The 22,204-nt window shown below is 38.4% G+C and overlaps 1 protein-coding gene across 4 annotated transcripts in view; it reads left to right on the forward strand.

Moving 5' to 3' along the window:
• LOC115628160 (neuronal membrane glycoprotein M6-a) overlaps positions 1–21,770 on the forward strand; it is a 34,797-nt gene extending 13,027 nt beyond the window's left edge. For all 4 annotated transcript variants that reach the window (XM_030524132.1, XM_030524133.1, XM_030524134.1 and 1 more), the window contains 3 exons: positions 20,861–21,020; positions 21,083–21,387; positions 21,443–21,770. In XM_030524132.1, the coding sequence (XP_030379992.1) occupies positions 20,861–21,020; positions 21,083–21,387; positions 21,443–21,720 (743 nt within the window). In that variant the 3' untranslated portion in view covers positions 21,721–21,770. The remainder of the gene's footprint in view (positions 1–20,860; positions 21,021–21,082; positions 21,388–21,442) is intronic.
• The last annotated feature ends 434 nt before the right edge of the window (positions 21,771–22,204 follow it).

Raw genomic sequence — 22,204 nt, forward strand, 5'->3', positions numbered from 1 at the left:
CTTCAACTTTAAATTTTGTAAATTAAATAAAAAATATTTCTTAGGAAATAAGTATATGTGAACTTTTCAATTTGTCTTAATTTGTTAAATTCTTTTGTTAATTTTTAATGTTAAGATTATCTTTTTTTTTTAGTGAAGTGAACGTCGTAGACGTCGGACATATTTTTATTTCGATCCAACGTGTGTTAAAAATATATTGCAATTAACGCCAAATTAACCAAATTAATTCGCGACAAGATGCTCAGGGCATGCAGTTATGCTCGTGTTACCCATGTAAATTGATCATGTATTGTGATTAGAACTAAGAAAAACGAACTAAATTTTGTGAAAAAAATAAAGTAATGCTAACGAGTAAGAGCATAAGCTCTGTAAACAACAAAGAAAAAATGCGCCAGAATCGTGCTCGCCAGCAACAACAACAAGACGAACGTTGACTTTCGTCACTTCGTAACAACACGTACTTTTCTATACGCGCACCCGATGTAACGGTACCAACGGTACTGCAAGCTAATCCGGAAAGAGAACACTCTCTCTCCTCTGTGTTAATATGCTCACCCAGCACTTGCAAAGTGGGTCATGGAGTGCCCAGTGCCCGTCTCCAGACCCCTACTGTCTTACCAATGAATTGCTAATAACAACAACGACCAGTACAATGCCCTTGCTTACAACTGTGTCTTCGACTTCTACAATGACAACTACAACAACAGCAGTCTCTCAGCGCCCGGTATTGTCTACTCACTGCGACCTCCTCCTCTCCAAGCCGAAAAGTACGCGAAGCGCTAACGGAGCTTTAATACAGACGGCTCAATAGCTAATCGCTCAATCGAAAACTAAGCCCACAAGCAACTAAGAGAAACAACGCACCCAAAATAACTAAAAGAGCAAAAAACACTGTGCCAACTGAGGCGCTAAAAAACAGTACATTCGCGATTCTCAGTTTACCTGAAGAAGATAACGCCGAAACAGCTAAGGTCAAACAACTAAAGCCGCCACCTATTTATGTGCGTCAGGCAAATTGTACAGAATTGGTTAAAAAAAATCAGTACCAAAATTGGCGAAAACAAATTCTATGTTACGTCTATAAAAAGGGGTAGCATAAATAAAACTAAAATACAAGTCAATGACGAAAATAACTATCGATCAGTGGCCAAATACCTCGACGGTGAAAAGATGAACTACTACACCTACCAACATAAAAGTAGCAAGGGATTACAAGTGGAATCGAGCCAACAGTTCCAGGGAGCGAGATAAAAGATGGACTTAAAGAACATAACATGAACATAATAAATAGGAAAAAAAATTCCCCAACCAATGTTCAAAGTAGAACTGACACCTGAGTGTATGCCTATAAGCAGAGCTTGCAAATAACTGTTAACCGTTTTTCCCTTTGCGGTCTAGTCACGAACATAACTGAAATAACATGCATGTTTGCTCTTGTTCTGAACAGAACACTGTTTGTTTTCGTTTTTGTTTTCGGTTAAGTCTTTTGCGTCGAGTTGTTTGTTTTACGCTCGTTTAATGACAACTTACAGAGAGAAATCCGATTGCCAGTTCATATTTTGAGAATCAGTAGATCATCCGAAAAATGAAATGCTCAGCCCAAACGCTCAGTAATTCACACACACATACACACACACAAAACTCGTTACACTTCTAGTTTAATTAATGAAGTAATTATTAATAATAGTAAAATAATAAAAGTAATGTATCAAGTAATATAATTATTTATTCTTCGTTGAGCTTAACAACTAATAACGAATTTATTGTTTCTAAAAAAAACTTCTTAAAAAACTTCTTTTATCGTTTAAAATGAAGTGAAGCGATGAAAATACCATTTCATACCTAAGTCGCCGGAGTAGCCAGTACAACATGTGCGAGAGAACTCAGGTTTGGGGATTTTAGCTTCAATTCCTTGTAAAAATCTAGAAAAATCAATTGAAAGCGCTCTATAAATCGGGTTCACTAATTCTCTAATATGTTGCATTAACTTTTATTAGTTAGTTAGTTAGTATTAGTTATTAGTTCCAAAAGACTTTTATTTTCTCGCTCAGGACGAAACGTTCAGTAAATAATCAGATCAAAAAGGAAACGAAAAACTGGTTCTTGGTTGAACTGAGAACGATTTATTCAACAAACGTAGTGAACGGTTTAGTTGTGACTATTTCCCAAAAAGAGCCGTAAGTAACAGGTATTTTGTGACGTAGCGAAACGGTTAACAGTTATTTGCAAGTAAAAATGAAGTTCACCCAATTTACAAATTGCAATACCTACTGCACCGTAAAATCACCGTTGAGGAACCGCATAAACGAAATGGACCTGTTCAATGCACAAACTGCCAGGAATATGGGCACACCAAAACCTATTGCACCCTACGCGCAGTCTGTGTTGCCTGCGGGGATGTACATCCCAATGAGCCTTACCCTGTAAATAAGGAGGACCCCTCACACCCACACTGCCAGAAGTTGCCCTGTCTACAAAAAGTTAAAAAGTCGCCTAAGCCAACAAATATCCGCATCTCGATATCCAATCATCCGACAAAACTTGCCATACATACCATCAACTACGATTCCAGGAGTATCTTTTGGTAAGGCGTTAAGTTACGCCAACGAGTCGTACGCCTCAGTCTCTAAACTAACCAGGAATAATGAATCGTCAGACATCGCAACCGGGGCCAGAAACTACTGCCCAACATACCAGTGCAAATCCATCTCAATTGCCTAGTGGAATTGAATCAATTCTAGCAACTCAAATAAATACAATGGTAGCAATACAACAAACGATGCAGGAAATTATGCGCAATCAAAATCTCCTCCTGGAATTACTACTCAAACAGAAATTAACTTAAATGGCTTCACTAAAAAAGTGTGTCAGGCATGCGAATGGCATTTCACAGCACAAATGCGAGCTCTTGCAGATCTTCAAAAACATGACATTGACCCCATGCTCATATCAGAGCCTCACCTAACAAACAAAAATTATTTTCATCTCCATGGCTACAACTTCTATGCGACCAATCATCCCGATAGTAAGGCTCATGGAGGTACCAATTTGGTTTTCGCGAAAAACATGGAACCATTGAACAAGTCAACCGAATAACCTCTGCGACACGAAATGCATTTGAAAAATGAGAGTATTGCTTCGGTGTTTTTCTGGATGTCGCCCAAGCCTTTGACCGCGATTGGCTGGATGGCTTAGTTCACAAAATCAAAATATTACTTCCACAGAATATCCATAAAATTCTGGAGTCATACCTACAGCAAAGAAGTTTGGCAGTTAGATGCACAGATTTCATCTCCGAATACCATCCAATTGAAGCTGGTGTACCCCAAGGGAGCGTGCTTGGACCGACACTGTATATCATATACACAGCAGATATACCGACAAACAGTCATACAACAATTTCGACATTTGCTGATGATACTGCCATCCTAAGTCGCTTCAAGTGCCCAACAAGAGCTACAGAACTCTTATCATCTCACCTCGTGGCCATAGAAAAATGGCTAGCAGACTGGCGCATACATGTAAACGAGCAAAAGTGCAAACATGTCACCTTTACCCTTAATAAACAAACTTGTGTTCCATTGTCGCTAAACAACATCAATATTCCACAAAAAAACGATGTAACTTACCTTGGTGTCCATTTGGATAGACGGCTTACTTGGCGCAAACACATCCAAGCGAAGAGGGATCAACAGAAACTAAAAGCTATTAATATACATTGGCTTATAAACGTCCGTTCACCACTAAAACTGGAGTACTTTTGTACAGTGCAGTTCTCAAACTAATTTGGACATATGGCTCTGAACTATGGGGAAACGCGTCGATTAGTAATTTAGAATTAATCGAAGATACCTGGGCACCCAGGTATATACGGAGTGAAAATATCCAGAAAGATTTAAATGTGAGATCTGTTAAAGATGAAATAGCCAAGGTAAAAGTAAAGTACCAGCTTAAGCTTCGGAACCATCCAAATATATTTGCGCAGAATTTAACTTAGCAGGCTAGCCATATACGACTCCGACGAATAGACCTCCCCACCCAGGAATAACAGATGGAGCCGTAATTCAAATATTTAATTGTAATTAATTAAGGAACTATATTAGATTAAGATTTGACTACTTATCGTAAGTCTCCGTGAGAGAAGATTCGATAAATATATAAAACTTAAAAAAAAAGATTATCTTAATAGCTTACTTATATGCTCCCCATTTTCCGTTATAATCTTTATTAGGCGGTTAGGCATTGCGTTGGCCAATTCTCTTGGAGTTGATGGACTGATTTGTCCCCATTCCGCAATTAAAACATCTTTAATCTGCTTTATTGTGTCAAACTGCCGTCCATTCCTTTAAACTTTGGTCTTCAATCTGGTTTGAGTTCGGGCTCTAGAAAAGTATATTTCATAAAGAGAGAAATGCTATAGTAGGGCGTGCAGTGTGAATTGGGGCATTGTCCTGTTGAAAATCCAATATTCTTCGTAAAGGTCTCCCGCAATAAGTTCACTTGGTTGGAATAAAACCAATCCAGGTCTTGAAATTGCGAAAAATATTTATGGCAGCCATCTTGGGCGTCTAATTTACGTTTTTCTCGTAGGAAAGAATAATATTGCGAAATTTATTTGTACAAAATTTTTGCCTTTCAGCAAATTCTAAAGCTTAGGTACTGGCTCTCGGGAAGTATATTTAGCGTTAATATTTTCAACCAGAATTTGGTGGACTCGTCTTCTAGTAACATTGAGATCTAAATGACCCCTTATCTCGTTACAAGACATGTCCTTTTGAACAGCAAGACGCCTAATTTCATCTCACCATAAGAATCAGGGTTCTTAAGAAAATTTTTTATTGTGTTTCGGTGTCGATTGACTCTGGCAGCTATATCAGCTGTTTTTGTAACTTTTCCTCTCATCTTATTTTCCACGATCATCCGCTGTTAAATGCATTCTACGTGGTAAGGAAAGGTGGTAAAATCCACATTTCGTATGAACATTCAATATTAAAAATCAGTGCACCAGTTTACCTCGGTTTTTATACCCTGTACAAGGGTATATTAGTTTTGTGCGAGTGTACATGTAACACACAGAAGGAGGCGTGGCAGACCCCACAAAGTATATATATTCTTGATCAGCATGACAAGCCGAGTCGATATAGCCATGTCCGTCTGTCTGTATGAACGCAAGGATCTCAGAAAGTATAAGAGCTAGAATTACCAAACTTGGCATCCAGGTTCCCCTAAGCCCTAGTCAGGTCAAGTTTGTTTTTTTATTTTGATACACCACTCCACTCCCCCGCAATTCGTGTTTTTTCTTACAACTTCCGCAATTCTTGGAATTTTGAAATTAACCATAACTAAAATCGGTGCTCATGCGCAGCACTGCCGGTATCGCTGCCCGCAGCTGTTGTTGTTGTTGCTGCTTTGGTTCAACTTTGTGCTGTAGACATACACGTATATAAACACGCATTGGCACGTGATGTAAATGTATGCTAAACTGAATGTATGTTAAAACTGAACAAAAACATGTCTTCTAATTTACTTTAATTAATTAATTAATTAATTTTATTAATAATTTTTTTTTTAAATTTTCCTTTTTTGTGGAGAGTACAGGCTATTTTACTGTCGGGCTTTCTCGACTGTAGCGTTCTCTCTTGTTTATATTTAATTTAATTAATTAATTACATAATTAAATTAATTTATTTTGTTGTGGGGTGGTACAGGGTATTTAAGAGTTGAGCCTGCTCGACTTTAGCATTCCTTTCTTGTTTTAAAATAATTTATAAACGTTTTAATGAAAACACATAATTTTTGTATCACACTGACCGTCAAAGGCACTCTAATCGCTGTTTTTCTAAGTAAATCAAATACACCAAACAAATTTATAAACTGTACTAAGAATGGCGACCAAAGCAAAATTTTGCACAGTCATTCTCAAAATAGACTACAACAACACAATTCTGCATACCAAAAACAAGTAAAAAAGCTAAAGTCGGGTGTCCCGACTTTGAAATACTCTGTACATATGTTTACAATAATTATAGAATAAAAAAAAATTAACAAAATTAAAAAATACAAAATACACATTTTCTGCGTATTCACATAAGGCATCTGCGACTAAAATTTGGTGTTCCTAGGTCTTATAGGTCTCCGAGATATAGGCGATTATACGAATGGAAAATCGGGAAAACCCCCATGGGGGGAAAATGGTGGGAAAATCAAAAAAAATAAAACAAACTTACACATCGTACACACATAACGCATATTTGTGCAAAGTTTGGTGTCTCTTCCTCTTATAGTCTCTGAGATCCAGGTGTTCATACGGACGGACAAACAGACACGGCTAGATCGACTCGTTTCGTCATGCTGATCAAGAATATATATACTTTGTGGGGCCTGCCACGCCTCCTTCTGCCCGTTACATTTTCAGCTCCCGCAAACCTAATATACTCTTGTACATTTTATGTACAGAGTATAACAAATGTATCGGTAAAACTAAAGATGAGAGACATTCAAACATTTATGCACATATACTTCCTTGCATGAGGTACATCCCGTTAGTGATTATGTGCCCGTATGCAAAACTAGCAGGTCTTGCCCGTCTTTGCTGGGCTAAGTAAAATGTGGTTATAATTATAAGTTTATTTACTATATGATATTCTTCTTTCGACGCTCTCTAAAGTTTTTTATAGAGTTCATTTTCCAAATAGTAAATATAGTACAAAAAGTACTATGTATGGTTATACGTACATACATACATATGTACATATCTTCGTTGCGCACCGGACGGACTGCCAGACCTGACTTAACTGTGTGCTTCCTCACCATGTTGTACGCACGGTCGAGTTATCCCCGAAAAGTCCGACGCGGGACATTTAATTTTGATTTATAAATCGGGACGTCCCGCCAAAATTGGAGCGTTCGGCAACGCTGATATGTACATACATTTAAATTTTTCATGAAGGCGTTATCCGCCTATACAAATACATACATATATAAGTATGTATTAAATTTTTTAATTCAACACTAATTTGTGTCTTCAATTCCAAATATGATTGTTGTGAATGTAAAAGGTGTGTTTCTGCTTTTGTAAATAGCATGAATACACTCACAAAATATTCTTAACGGTAAATGACACTTAGATTTGTTCAGAATACATTTGTAGCGTTGTTAGCTAACACTAAAACGGTAAGTCTCTGTAAATATGCGATCAGCTGAGATGCTAGAGATGGGCATGTGTCGGATGCTCTATGTGCTAGAGCATCAAAACTATCGATAGTTGAATCCGTCGATACAATCAATAATTCCATCGAAGTTTGAAAGCAATTAACAGAAAATTTAAATAATAACATCTTATAATTTATTGAGATCAATTAGAACAAATCATATACAAACATACATATGTACATCTGCCCGCAACGCGGTTTCTGCTTTACTATCGCTTACGCAATCGTTGCCTAGTGACGGTAATTGTAAACTTTTGGCATTTTGCCTTTGAAATTAACAGGCGTAAATGATCAAAACGAAAGAAGAAGCTCGAGCCAATGACTTGCAGTTGTTGTTGTTTTTCGTTTTAAAAATTTGATTTAAAACCATAGAACATTATTTATTACAATCAAACAACAGTGCTCGATTGTCCAATGTATACATACATACATACGAATGTACATACATGCTATATATGTACGTACACTGGCAAACATACATATGTATGTACATATGCATGCATGTTTCTCTTTAGACACGAACTGTTCCTTGTTCTGCGTGTGAGTGTGTATATGAGTGTATATGATGTCCCCAACTATTTGATATTTGCGTTCTTTGTAATTTGTTGTTGCTGCATAAAGTTACTAATGAAAACCCTAATGCCAAATGTCAAGGGCGTAGTCAGCTTTTACCAAAGGTGGGGCCAAAAAATCAAAATTTTGATTAAATAGTGCACGATGCATTTAAATAATACCTTATGCATATGATGAATGAACAAAATTCAACAAATCCAACTCAGATCCATTTTAAGGCGAAATAGTGCGTCATAATAATGAACGTGTGGTCGACTTTATATGGAAAAATTTTTTCTAGGGGGGGCAACGGCACCTCCCTGCCCACCCTCCTGCCTACACCCTTGCCAAATGTACTAAACAAAGAAAAAATTACTTTTAAAAATGTTAAATAATTTTTAATTAATTAGCACTTATGTACATATAGTATGTAACATTTAATATTGTTGGCGTGGGGCGATGGGGATGAATATCCAAAAACGAAAATGGCGGTTCCTCACTTTTTAGTGGTACGTGAACTTGTACGTATATTCATTGGCAATCATGTACTGACTTAACCTAATTACATTCGTATAGGCTTAACTAACTAATGTGTGGGAGAGAGGATGCTGACGCCAGCAGCGCTGTGCTAGCAGATGGTGCTAGCCTACGACGAGTGTTGCTATCAGAGCGTTGCCACATCAACAAATATGCATACTCTGTTCATGAAATGTTCAAGAGTATATTAGCCTTGTGCAAACTGAAAAATGTAACAAAAAATGTAAATTTTGGAAATTCCTTCTCTCCCCCTCATCACCGCAATTCGTGATTATGAGACCGAATACCAAGTTTAATCATTATAGGCCGATTTAGCAGGAACTTATAACCACAAATGTGATAATTGCCCCAGCGCTGCCCGCAGTTGTTGTTGTTGCTGCTTTGTTTCAACATTGTACTGCATATATGCTCACACAGAAACGAATAGACATGCATACACTCGCATAGACACAATTCCTATGTAAATGTGCAAAGAACCAAAAACATTTTTAAATTTGTTACATTTTTATAAATATTCTACACATATGTACAGAGTATTTCAAAGTCGGGACCCCCGACTTTAGCTTCTCCACTTGTTATAATCTGTATATAAAATGTACAAGAATATATTAGGTTTGCGCGAGCTGAAAAATGTAAGGATAATAATGATAAGGAGGCGTGGCAGACCCCACAAAGTATATATATTCTTGATCAGCATGACAAGACGAGTCCATCTAGCCCTGTATGTCCTTCTGTCAGACTATACGAGCTAGAGACACAAAATTTTGCACAAAGATGCCTTATGTGTGTACGCTGTGCAAGTTTGTTTTATTTTTTTGATTTTCCCACCACTTTCCCCCCATGGGGGTTTTCCCGATTTTCCATTCGTATAACCGCCTATATCTCGGAGACTATAAGAGCTAGGGACACCAAATTTTAGTCGCAGATGCCTTATATGAATACGAAGAAAATGTGTACTTTGAAATTTCGGGCTTGCTCGACTGTAGTGTTCTCTCTGGACTCGTTTTCTGTTACATTTGCAATAAAATTTGGATTTTCTATATTATTACTGATTTATCATCAATCCACGGTTTTTTCGGCAAAATCAATTTATTTTATTCAAAATAGTCTCCTTCTGCTTCAATACAACTTTTTGCACGATCCAAAAGCATGTCGAACAAGTGTTTTAGCTCGTTGGCCGGTATGGCCGCCAGTATGATGGTGCAAGCCTTTAGAAGTCGAACGGTGCCATATCAGGTGAATACGGCGAGTGGTTAATGGTTAAAATGTGATTTTTGGTCAAATAATCGGTCACAAGCGTCGATTGATGAGACGGCTCATTATCGTGCAACAAACGCCAACTTTCATCTTCGCGATATTCGGGCCGAACACGTCGAATACGGTGCACCAAACGCTTCAAAACTCCAAGGTAGAATACGGCATTAACGTTTTGGCCGGGTGGAACAAATTCTTTGTGGACAATACCCTTGGAATCATAACAACAAATCAGCATTGTCTTCACTTTAGACTTCTCTATGCGCGATTTTTTGCCTTCCATTCAGCACTCTGGTGTTTCATTTCGGGATCATATTGGAAACACGACGTTTCGTCACCAGTCACAATATTGTAAAGGAAGTTTTTGTCCTTTTTGATCTCTTTAATTATGTCCTTCCAATGTTGGATTCTGAGCAATTTTTGTTCGTCAGTCAATTTGTGCGGAACAAACCGTGCACACACCTTTCGTAAGCCCAAATGTTCGGTCAAAATGCGATAAATCGATGTTTTGGAGATGTTCAATTTCATTTCCATCAATTTCAATAATGATTTCGGCTGATTTTTGATGAATTCACGCAGTTTCGATGGAATTTTTGATGATCACGAATTTTGATTGGCCCACATGTTGATCGTCATTTATGTCCTCACGACCACTTTGAAACCGTTTAAACCACTCGTGCACTCTGCTACGGGATAGGCAATCATCGCCATAATCTTGTTCCATCAATTTTCGGTAAAAGTTTTACCAATTTTAAAACAAAATTTTATGTTGGCTCTTTGTTCGAAGCTCATTTTCGCACCGATAACACAAACATACTGACACTTAAAACGCAATAACTTCACTTCCAATCGATGAAATGTCATGAAATTCTCACTGGACAATCGATAAAGATAGCAGATTCAAACGCACCAGTCGACATATAGATAGCGCCACCAGGGGGCGCTAGATTCAAAAAGTCCTGTTTACTTTGGAACGCACCTTGTATGTTTGTTGGAAGCCTTCTAAATTTTGTACAACATATCGATCATTCTCAATGACTTTAGAACTTTCATACGGCCCTTAGAATTGGTACTAGTTTGTGAGATTCAACTGGTTGTGAGTTACAATTCTTAAGCATTGAGTATGTAATCAACTACTAAAAAATTCTAGGCTTTTGCCTTTTCGGATCAATATAATTATACCCTGTACCCAAAGGGTAAAATGGTATACTAGCTTAGTGGAAATGCAGGTAACACACAGAAGGTGGTGTGGCAGACCCCACAAAGTATATACATACTTGTATATTGTTGTATATGTATATATTTATGTTGTATATATCAGGATGACAAGACGAGTCGTTATGGCCATGTCCGTCTGTCCGCCTGTCTGTATGAACGCAAGGATTTGAGACATTATTTTTTTTTTCGATGCTGGTATGATTCGCGATTTTTTATAACTCCCATTGTTCTTGGAATTTCAAACTACAATTGTTCTTGCTGCTTTAACTTATTACTGCACTGTAGAGCTGGGAAACTATCGACAATTGAGACTTTCGATATTCTCGAAGTTTTTCAACAAAAATTCGATACTATCGATAGTATCGTTTTTTCAACATTTGCAATTCTCTTTATACCCTATACCCGTAGGGTATTAGGTTTGTGGAAAGTATGTAACAGGCAGAAGGAAGCATCTCCGACCCCATAAAGTATATATATTCTGAATCAGCATGACGAGAGAAATCGATCTAGACATGTCCGTTCGTCCGTCTGGATGAACGCAAGGATATCAGAAACTATAAAAGCTAGAATAGCCAAAGTTGGTATCCAGATTCTCCTAGCTCCGAGAAAGGACGAGTTTATTTAATTTTTTTTGAATTCCGTCAATAGCGTCCACATTTCAAATGCTACCTAAACCAAACTTTGCACACATCATATATATATATAATTATCTACTGTTGTTTAATTTTATTTAATTCGGTCAATTCTAAGAAAAGTTATTAGCGAAACAAATTCTCGCCAGTACAACCCCACCAAACTCCTTCTTCTTCCTCTTGTTGCTGCTGCTTTGGGCGCATATTACTCAGTGACGGAAGTTTACCTGGGTACAGGGTATTCCACTGTCGGGCTTGCTCGACTGTAGCGTTCTCTCTTGTTATTTAAACTAAGGAACACTTTCATTCATTTCACAATTATTAGTCGCATTATTACTAATGTAAAAAAACTTAACAATGTTTTTTCAAATAAAAATACTTCGAAACTAAACTTACTCCTAAACTCAGGAACACTTCATTTCACAGTAATTAGTCACATTATTACTAATGTAACAATAATTAACATTATTTTTCCAACTTACTTATAAATAGTGCCAATTTGAGATCCATAAGTTTCTGTTGAGGAACGTTATCAACGTTTTTTGGCTTTAGCGAAGCTCTTCTGTCGCTAATGATGAGGCCTTGCTGAACATTCTCTCCGACTCAGTCGAAGTGGCTGGTATGCATAGAAATATGAACGTTAGAGAAAACATTTAAACGCCAATTTGTTGATACTCTTAATATATATTTTAAAACGAATTACATTGTTTTCTATTAATAATATTTAAATAAAAAAAAAAAACAAGTAAAAAGCTAAAGTCGGGTGTCTCGACTTTGAAATACTATGTACATACGTTAGAATAATTATAGAAATTAAAAAAAGTAAGAGAATTAAAAAAAAAATTTTTGATCGATGTAACCTCTTTTGGTATTTGAACTCACATAAAGGGTGTATAATTGCACATATACAAAGCAATTGCGTCTGTGTGAGTGTATGTATGCATATGCGCATCTATTCGTGTCTGTGTAAACATGTGTGCAGTCAAGCAAAGCACCAGCATTAACAACAGCCGCGGGCAGCGCTGGAGCAGCAAATATATTTATGGCTATAACTTAAAATTAAAATCGGTCTATCATGATGAAACTTGGCATATGGACACATAATTACTAACTGGGGGTAATTCGAAATTCTAAGAATTACGGGAGTTAGAGAAAATCGCGATTTGCATGGGAGAGGCAGGGAGGAAGGGAAATTCCAAAATACTAAAATATGGGCTAGACAGGGCTAGATCGACTCGTCTCGTCATGATGATCAAATATATATATACTATATAACAGATTGGCAAACGGAGCGGACGTGTGTTTTACTTGTGGTGCAAACCCCACCACAATACTTTGTAGGGTATGCCACGCCTCCTTCTGCCTGTTACATTTTCAGCTCCCACAAACCTAATATACTCTTGTACATTTTATGTATTTTGATCGATTTTACCTTTCTCGGTATTCGAACTCACGTTAAGGGTATATAATTGCGCATGCACAAAGCAATTGCGTCTACAAGGTGCGTTCCAAAGTAAACAGGACCTTTTTAAATCTAGCGCCCCTGGTGGCGCTATCTATATGTCGACTAGTGCGTCAGAATCTGCTATTTTTAACGATTGTTCAGTGAGAATTTCATGACATTTCATCGATTGAAAGTGAAGTTATTGCGTGTTAAGTGTCAGTATGTTTGTGTTATCGGTGCGAAAATGAGCTTCGAACAAAGAGCCAACATAAAATTTTGTTTTAAAATTGGTAAAACTTTTACCGAAACGTTTTAATTGATGGAACAAGTTTATGGCGATGATTGGTCGTGTGGACATAAATGACGATCAACATGTGGGCCAATAAACCGAAACCGAAAATTCCATCGAAACTGCGTGAATTCATCAAAAATCAGCCTGTTTACTTGTACTTCCTAGTGAAGAGTACAATCATTGAAATTGATGGAAATGGAATTGAACATCCCAAAAACATCGATTTTCGCATTTTGACCGAACATTTGGGCTTACGAAAGGTGTGTGCACGGTTTGTTTCGCACAAATTGACTGACGACCAAAAATTGCTCAGAATCGATCGAAGCTTGTGACCGATTATTTTCCGTATTCACCTGATATGGCACTGTGCGACTTCTACCTTTTCGGAAAAATGCATTTGCCCATGAAAGGAAAGCGTTATGCAGACGTAGAGGCCATTCAAAAGGCTTGCCGGCCATACCGGCCAACGAGCTAAAACACTCGTTCGACATGCTTTTAGATCGTGCAAAAAACTGTTTTGAAGCAGAAGGAGACTATTTTGAATAAAATAATTGCTTTTGCCGAAAACCCCATTTGTTCTGTTTTTTTTTTAAGTCCTGTTTACTTTTGAACACACCTTGTACAGTGGCGTGTACAAATGAGTACATGTGTGCAACATTTGAGTATTGGCCCGCCTAAAAAAGTTATTAGCAAAGCAAATGAAGCCAACTTTTTTATGTTTATTCTCTCAATATATCTTAACACATCCATGTACAAAACAAAACATAATCATGTTATTCTTAACGTAGAAAAATTAAAAACAAAAACAACTAGGATGTACTCATTTTGCAACTTTCGAACAATGCTTATCAGAATCCAAGCAAAATTTTTTATTTTATTTTTTTACTTTGTTATTTTTAATTACGTTTTTCATTCCATTGGCATACTTTCGACTAAATTTTCTATAATTTCCTTTGCCGCTCATGCTGGATTCTCTGCCACAGATCATGCTGGTTTGCTGGTACCGATTCGTGGAGTCCCAATCGTCTTTTTACAATCTACCACAAATTTTGCGATTTGAATTGAAAAAGAAGAAACCAGCCTTATCACCAAATAACTTGAGGGTTAGGTTATGCCAAATTATGGCCCATTGTGTTACCGCTTGGACTATTCACAGTCCCGTCACCCATGGAATCTGCGTGTCTGCGCATGAACTATATCCATCCATAGGCTTGGATGAATTTGAAAATATTCCTCGGCCTCTTATTGGACAATGCCGATAAGGTTGGGTGGAAATTTTCTCCTAAGAGCCGCCGTCTTGTTCTTAGTAGAGCTGGACAGTCCCAAAAGAGGTGAGATACAGTTTCCTCCTCTTCCTCGTCTGTACAGCTGGGACAAAAGTCGTTGTAATGGAGCCCTAGCCCGGCGACATGAACGCCTACCAGCCAGTGCTCGGTAATGGCTCTGATTGTCGCCGAGCAGTGGCTTCTACTAAGCTTGCAGAGCTTTGCTAAGCGTGGGCGTGAAGATCGCCGGTCCACATTCGATTCGAAGTGGTTCCTGACTATTAGTTTACAGCTGGCCATCGGCATACAGCTGCTTTCCTTATCCGGAAGTATAAGGGCGATAGTACCGTATCTTGTCAGCTTTACAGTTTCCCTTAATGTCCTTGTGTCCTGGGAACCAAACGAGGTATACCGAGAGCTGTCAGCTCGTGAAGAGATCTGCGACAATTCTGCACTATTTTTGAGTTGGATATTACTGCAATACCGGCTTTAATAGCCACTAGGCTATCCGAATAGATGGAGATGTTTTCAATTTCTATGCTTATCATAGTAATGAGAGCCTCCTGAATAGCGAGAATTTCCGCCTGGTCTGGGAGTCTGAAGGATTTGTTTATTTATATTGAGTGTTTCATAGTAGCCGCCGCTGCCGACGCGGTTGTCTAACTTGGAACCATCAGTGAGGACTCTAATATAGTTGTTTGGGCCCAGTGGACCAAGAGTCTATTATTCCCTAGAGGGAATAATGGTGTAGAAAGGAGTGTGGAGTTACTCCTTAGGAGTGTAGTAGTCAGTGACTGAGGGGATGAGGTCGTTTCCCTGGAGTATGTTGGCGGGGCCAGCAACTACCATTGACCACTGCGTAGTTTCTCTCATGCGCAGAGTAGGGAGAATTGCTAGAATCGTATATAGAGAATCACTTGGGGTGCTTGCTTAGCGCCCCGAGGTGGTAAGTTCAGCGTGTCGTTGAACTTTATTTAGCCTTTTTGTACTTCCTAGTGAAGAGTACAAGTTTAGTTTTACTGGGGTTGACGCCGAGGCCACTCGCGTCACCCATTTTGTTAATGTGCTAAGGGCATCAGTCATGCGTTCACAGTCTCTGAGGAAATCTTCCCGAAAAAAATATTGCTATGCAACATCACGGCATCCTCCAATGTCTTCTAAGGATACAAGCAGTGAGTTTATCTCCACGTTCCATAGCACTACTAGATCGCTTTGTTTAAAGCTGTCTAACTCGTAGAATTACGAAGGATCCAGATCGGTGAGTGAGCGTGTGGTTGTGTTTGGGGACACGTTGTTAAAGGCGCCTTCTATGTCTAAGAAGGCTGCTCGGGTATATTCCTTGATATCTGATATGACCACATGTAGTACCGTCTCTGTCGATCTGCCTTTGCAGTAGGCATGCTAGCGCGATAGCTCCGAGAGCGGGGCTATGCTACGGAGATAGAGGCCTAGTAGTCTCTCTAGCGTCTTCTTTAGGAAGGACGAGAGACTTATAGGTCTATAGTCTTTTGGAGTTGTATAAGAGGCTTTACCCCCTTTGGGCATAAAGACCACTTTTGATCTTAGCCATGATTCCGGTGGAGATAATTTTACGGAAGATATCTGCCAGCCAGTGGACGGTGGTATCCCCTGTGTGAACGGGCTGAGTCGGAATAATATTGTCCGACCCTGCCGATTTGTGTGGTTTGAAACTTCTTATAGCCCATCTGATGTTGCTGTGAGATAGCAATTCCAGAGGTACTTGAGTTCATCCCTGTGCTTGTCGGGTTACTGGTTGGTTTTGTGCTTGCGCAACCGGGAACGTGGTTATTCAGAAGCAGCTGAAGTGACTCTTCCCTTTAGGTTGTCCATGACTTGTCCTGCTTTTGTAGATATCCTAATGGGGTGGGAGTTTTTGAAAGCACATTTCGTAGCCGTGCGGCATCGGAGGTGCTTTCGATATCCGAGCAAAATTTTTGCCAGGAGGATCGCTTCGCCTGCCTGAGTATTTTCTTGTACTCTGACGGGTTGGTTTTGTATGCGAGCCAGTGTTGTTTACCTCTTTGGGATCTGGCTGCATTAAAGAGAGTCCTGGCCTTTATTCTTAGGGAGTCCAACAGGGAGGCTTCAGTTTTCACCTCGGCTTGCCGATGGGGCATTATTTTTGTTGCACGGTTTCGCAAGCTGTGGTGAACCTATCTATAAGGGTTAACCCGTCACCGCGGTAGACTCGTACGATTACCGTCTTGTAACCGTAGTTCACCAGACCGCCATTCTTGCTCAGCTCTTCCGCCTTTATTTATGACCAGGACGACTTGACGTGTGGGCCCCGCTGTCTGCTCTACCTTGACCACACACGAGTCGTCCGTCTTTAGTTGCGGATTGCACAGTTGGAAAATACGGAGGATCTGGTCTGGAACCTACGGCTCTGATGATACCCGCCCTGGGTGTGCTCGGTATAGCGCTATACATATATATGCTATACGTGCATCTTTGTTCCGTTGCTATAGCCGAGGTTTGGTGAGCTTTTCGACATAATCAAAGCCAAGGTGGTGCTTCATTATTTGCTGCACACGTTGTCTAGTGATAGTCAGCTCTAATTCCACCTTTATTTTCCTACAGCTCATGCTATTGTGACGGATGTGCCCTTTAGTCCGCTCATCTACGATCGCAATTTGACCGCTTGGCTGCGGAACGCCATAATTATCTCAATCTTTTTGAAAAGTTTGCTACTGCATTGTGATGCTGATTTATGGCAGAAGCTATTTGGTCAATTTTTATACCAGCATCGCTCACTGTCCGTATCCGAAAATTTCGTTCTATGTGGCATTTCTTACTATTAAAATAACTAATGTTAATAAACTCTAGATTTTCTTAACTTTACGCAATCCTTTACTCACTTTTTTACTATAGTTATACTTGAAAAAGAAATTAAAATTATTTGTTCACTTTAACACAGAAATAAAACAGCTAAGTCGTTTTGCACCTATAATTATTTTCTATGAAATACTCGACTTTATGGTTTATCATGGATGGAAGAATATTCCACTGAAAACATGTACAAAATACTTAAAAGAAAACAAGAAAGGAATGCTAAAGTCGATCAGGCTCAACTCTGAAATACCCTGTACCTCCCACCAAAAAGCAAAAAAAATTTTAAATTAATTAAAAAAAAATTATATTAAATAATTTATTAAATTAAATACAAATTATTCGATACATATATACAAAAATTGAGACATGTTCATGTACAGTGTCTGTGCGTGTTTATATGCGTGTATGTATGCAGCACAAAGTTGAACCAAAGCAGCAACAACAACAAGAGCTGCGGTCAGAGCTACAATCAGATCATGGGCAGCGATTTTATTTATGGGTATAACTTTCTTCATAATTGACGTAACATGATGAAACTTGGCATACAGGCACACTAACGGGATGTAGTTACCAAGTTTTAGTTCGAAGTTCCCAGAATTACGGGAGCTATGGAAAAAATACAAATTGCGGGGCAGTGGGGGATGTATCAGAATAAAAAAAATAAACTTGACTCGCCTAGGGCTCAGGGGAACCTGGATACCAAGTTTGGTCACTCTAGCTCTTGTAGCTTCTGAGATCCCAGCGCTCATACAGACAGACGGACAGACTGACGGACGAACAGACGGACATGGCTATATCCACTCGGCTTGTCATCCTGATCAATATATACTTTATTGGGTCTGCCACGCCTCCTTCTGCCTGTAACATACATTCGCACTAAACTAGTATACCCTTTCACCCTTTGGGTACAGGGTATAAAAACTGCATACCAAAAAAGAGAGTACCGTTATTTTTCAATGAGGAACAAGGACAACAATTTTTGCACATATAATTCTTTTACAGGGTAGTTGTTATACCCTGTACCCGTAGGGTAAAAATGGTATATTAGGTTTGTGCAAAGTATGTAATATACAGAAGGAAGCATCTCCGACCCCATAAAGTATATATATTCTGAATCATCATGACGAGAGAAATCGATCTAGACATGTCCGTCCGTCGGTCTGTCCGTCCGCCTGGATGAACGCAAGGATCTCAGAAACTATAAGAGCTAGAATAACCAAAGTTGGTATCCAGATTCTCCTAGGTCCGAGAAAGGACGAGTTTATTTTATTTTTTGGAATTTCGCCCCCCTTCCCCCGCTACAGAATTTCGTCAATAGCGTCCACATTTCAAATGCTACCTAAACCAAACTTTGCACACATAATTTATATATAATTATCTACTAATTTTATCCAATTCGGTCGATTCTAAGAAAAGTTATTAGCGAAACAAATTCTCGCCAGTACAACCCCACCAAACTGCAGCAACAAGTTCGCTCTTCTTCTTCCTATTTTTGCTGATGCTATGGGCGCATATTACTCAGTGACGGAAGTTTACCTGGGTACAGGGTATTACACTGTCGGGCTTGCTCGACTGTAGCGTTTTCTCTTGTTTCAATAATTAATTGGCGTTTCCGAAAATGCTCGCGGGATAACAAATACTAAAGCAAATGACATATTTGTTTTTTATTTAACTTAGTATGTTACAGAATTTAAGCACAATTAGTCAGACAGATGTAATCGTCGTCAGTCAGCTGTTGCTGACAGCTGAGTGCTTTACATGTTTTATATAGGAATAGTCAAATGTAAGCGTCGACAGTCAGCTGTGTCTCACAGCTGCATTGGAGAGGAAGTTCCAAAAAATTAAATCTTTCGAAGTACTGTGGCACCAACGTATTTTTTCAGAGTTTTCAAAAACAAGTATAGCCGAAACTGCCGTAATTTTCTGTGGCCCCCGATGATACTTTTGTACATTTCATGTACAATCGCGTGTGAGTCCCCACTCAGGAAGGAGGGGAATTCTGGCATATACATTTTTTACGTTCCTGTAAATATTTGTCAGAAGTTGGTATCCTTTATGTCTGCAGGAATCGAAGATATATTAAGAATAATGGAAGATATTCAGGGTATTAAGTGTGCTCTAATCAATTCAGTAAATAAATAACAAGAATTCAATATTCATTACTCTTTTTGTTCGACACATCTATTATTCTGTCCATCCGAAAACATTTGTATTTTATGTATTAACTAAAGGCTTACTTATTTTTATACCATGTACCCAAAGGCTGAAAAGGTATACTAGTTTTGTGCGAATGTATGTAACAGACAGAAGGAGGCGTGGCAGAGCGCACAAAGTGTATATATTCTTGATCAGGGTGACAAGCCGAGTCGATATACCCATGTCCGTTTGTTTCTCTGTCCGTCCGTCTGACTGTCTGTATTAACGATTGCTTGTTCGACTGTGGCGTTCTCTTTTGTTTATAGTTGGTAAAGCCTTTTATTACTTGTTTTGTCGCTGAAGTATGTTTATTTTCAAAACTAACCTATTCCTCGAAAAAAATTTAAATATATATAAACACCAAGCTTTGTGTTTTAAATATGCTCACCTATTTTACTGTCCAGCTGTGTACATAAAGCAAAATTTGAAAAAAAATTGTTGGGCCTGCTCAAATCTAGCTTACCTATCTTGTTATACTCTGTACATGAAATGTAATGAAATTTGCGGGAGCTGAAAAATGTAACAGGCAGAAGGAGGCGTGGCAGACCCCACAAAGTATATGTATTCTTGATCAGCATGACGAGACGAGTCGATCTAGCCATGTCTGTCTGTCTGTCCGTCCATATGAACACCTGGATCTCAGAGACTATAAGAGATAGAGACACCAAATTTTGCACAAAGATGCCTTATGTGTGTATTCCATACGAGTTTGTTTTATTTTTTTGTTCCCCCCCCCCCCCCCCACTTCCCCCCTATGGGGGTTTTCCCGATTTTCCATTCGTATAATCGCCTATATCGCGGAGACTATAAGACCTAGGAACACCAAATTTTAGTCCAAGATGCCTTGTGTGAATACGCAGGAAATGCGTATTTTGGAATTTCCCACCCTCTCCCCCGCAAACTCCCGTAATTCTTGGAATTTCGAACTAAAATTTTGTAAATACCCCCAGTTAGTAATTATGTGTCCGTACGCCAAGTTTCATCATGATAGACCGATTTAACAAGAAGTTATAGCCATAAATATATTTGCTGCTCCAGCGCTGCTCAAGCGCTGCCCGCGGCTGTTGTTGATGCTGGTACTTTGGTTGACCTCACACATGTTTACACAGACACGAATAGATGCGCATAGGCATACATACACTCACACAGACGCAATTGTTATGTAAATGTGCAATTATACACCATTTACGTGAGTTTGAATACCGAGAAAGGTAAAATCGATCAAAAATTTTTTTTTTAATTTTGTTAGTTTTTTTTATTTTCTATAATTATTGTTAACATATGTACAGAGTATTTCAAAGTCGGGACACCCGACTTTAGCTTTTATACTTGTTTTATTTTAAGTAATTGAATGCTTCTACGAGTATATAACTATAACTTAGTTCTCCATATTAACGATCTTTTAGGTGACTATATGCAGTCATGCATGGCGCGGATTCCGTATGCTACTTTGATAGCTACACTTATGTGTGTACTTGGTGTAGGCATTTTTTGTGGGACTATGTATCGCGGCGCTTCACTAACAGTGATAATGATGGATCAAGTATTTCATCTACGACTTATATGGTTGGTTTCATTTTTATTTTTTCCAACAATTATAATCAATGCCATAACCAAATTCTTTTTAGGATCGAAGCTGTGCAGATGATATTTATTATAATTGCTGTCGGAATGGCTGCTCTTGGCTTTATGATACTTTTTGTTGGGTTTCTAGCTACGGGAGCTACACGTTATAAAGTCTACAGAGCTTGGCGATCTAGAGTAGGAGGACGTATATCGTGTGCTGTACTTATGGGCATTACATACTTTCTCAACTTTATCTGGACTCTCATCTTATGTTTTCTGGTTATTGTGACTTTTACTTACACATGCTTCTGGAACATGTGTTCAAGTGTGGAGCATTCGCTAAGCTGCATTGACTTAACACAATTTCGTAAGCTTATCTAATTAATACAAAGTCTAATAATTCTTATTTACTTAAACTATAGATTTTATGTTTCCACCGAATACAAAACTGGAGGACATGAAAATATGCGAGAAGTACGAAATAAAAGCATTTTGCAAAGATGGTGTTGAGAATGCTGAAGTTATGTTTATTTTGGCTACCCTCTCAAGTTTGCTGGTAATACTCAGCCTTGTGCATTACCTCATGTGTCTTTCTGCTAACTACGCACATATACGAGACCATGAGAAGTTCCAGGAGCTACAGGATATTCAAAATTTGAACGAGCTTGAATATTGTGCTACATCGAAAGATCGGTTTTAAAAAACAATCATTTCTTTAATTGTACCGTAAATAAAATATTATTACCATAATTTTACAACGGTCCTTATTATAGCTATTTTTTGTAAGAAAGAGGCCTGACAGACATGCTATAGGTACATACGAGCCCTACCCATATTAATTAGTACGGCTCCTTTTTTCTCGATAGTGCAACTTTCAATGACTTATTTTTATTTGTGGGTTATGATTGCACAAACATATTTATACTTTTAAGGACATTGAATTAATTTCATATCAAAACATGCATACGTTTCACATAATAATAATGCAAAAAAAAAACCATTTAAATAAGACAACTTCATAAAAACATGAAATATTTTGTAAAAAATATTGATATTTTTTAATTTATGGTCTCGTATTGCATTGAGTTGATTAGAGCACACTCCATACCCTGAATATCCGCGTTATTCTTGATGATTTTTTCGATTCCTGCATACATAAAGGATATCAACTTTTGACAAATCTT

The sequence above is a fragment of the Scaptodrosophila lebanonensis genome, unplaced genomic scaffold (assembly GCF_003285725.1).
Source record: "Scaptodrosophila lebanonensis strain 11010-0011.00,11010-0021.00 unplaced genomic scaffold, SlebRS2 tig00000110-arrow-arrow-pilon, whole genome shotgun sequence".
NCBI classification, from domain to species: Eukaryota; Metazoa; Arthropoda; class Insecta; order Diptera; family Drosophilidae; genus Scaptodrosophila; species Scaptodrosophila lebanonensis.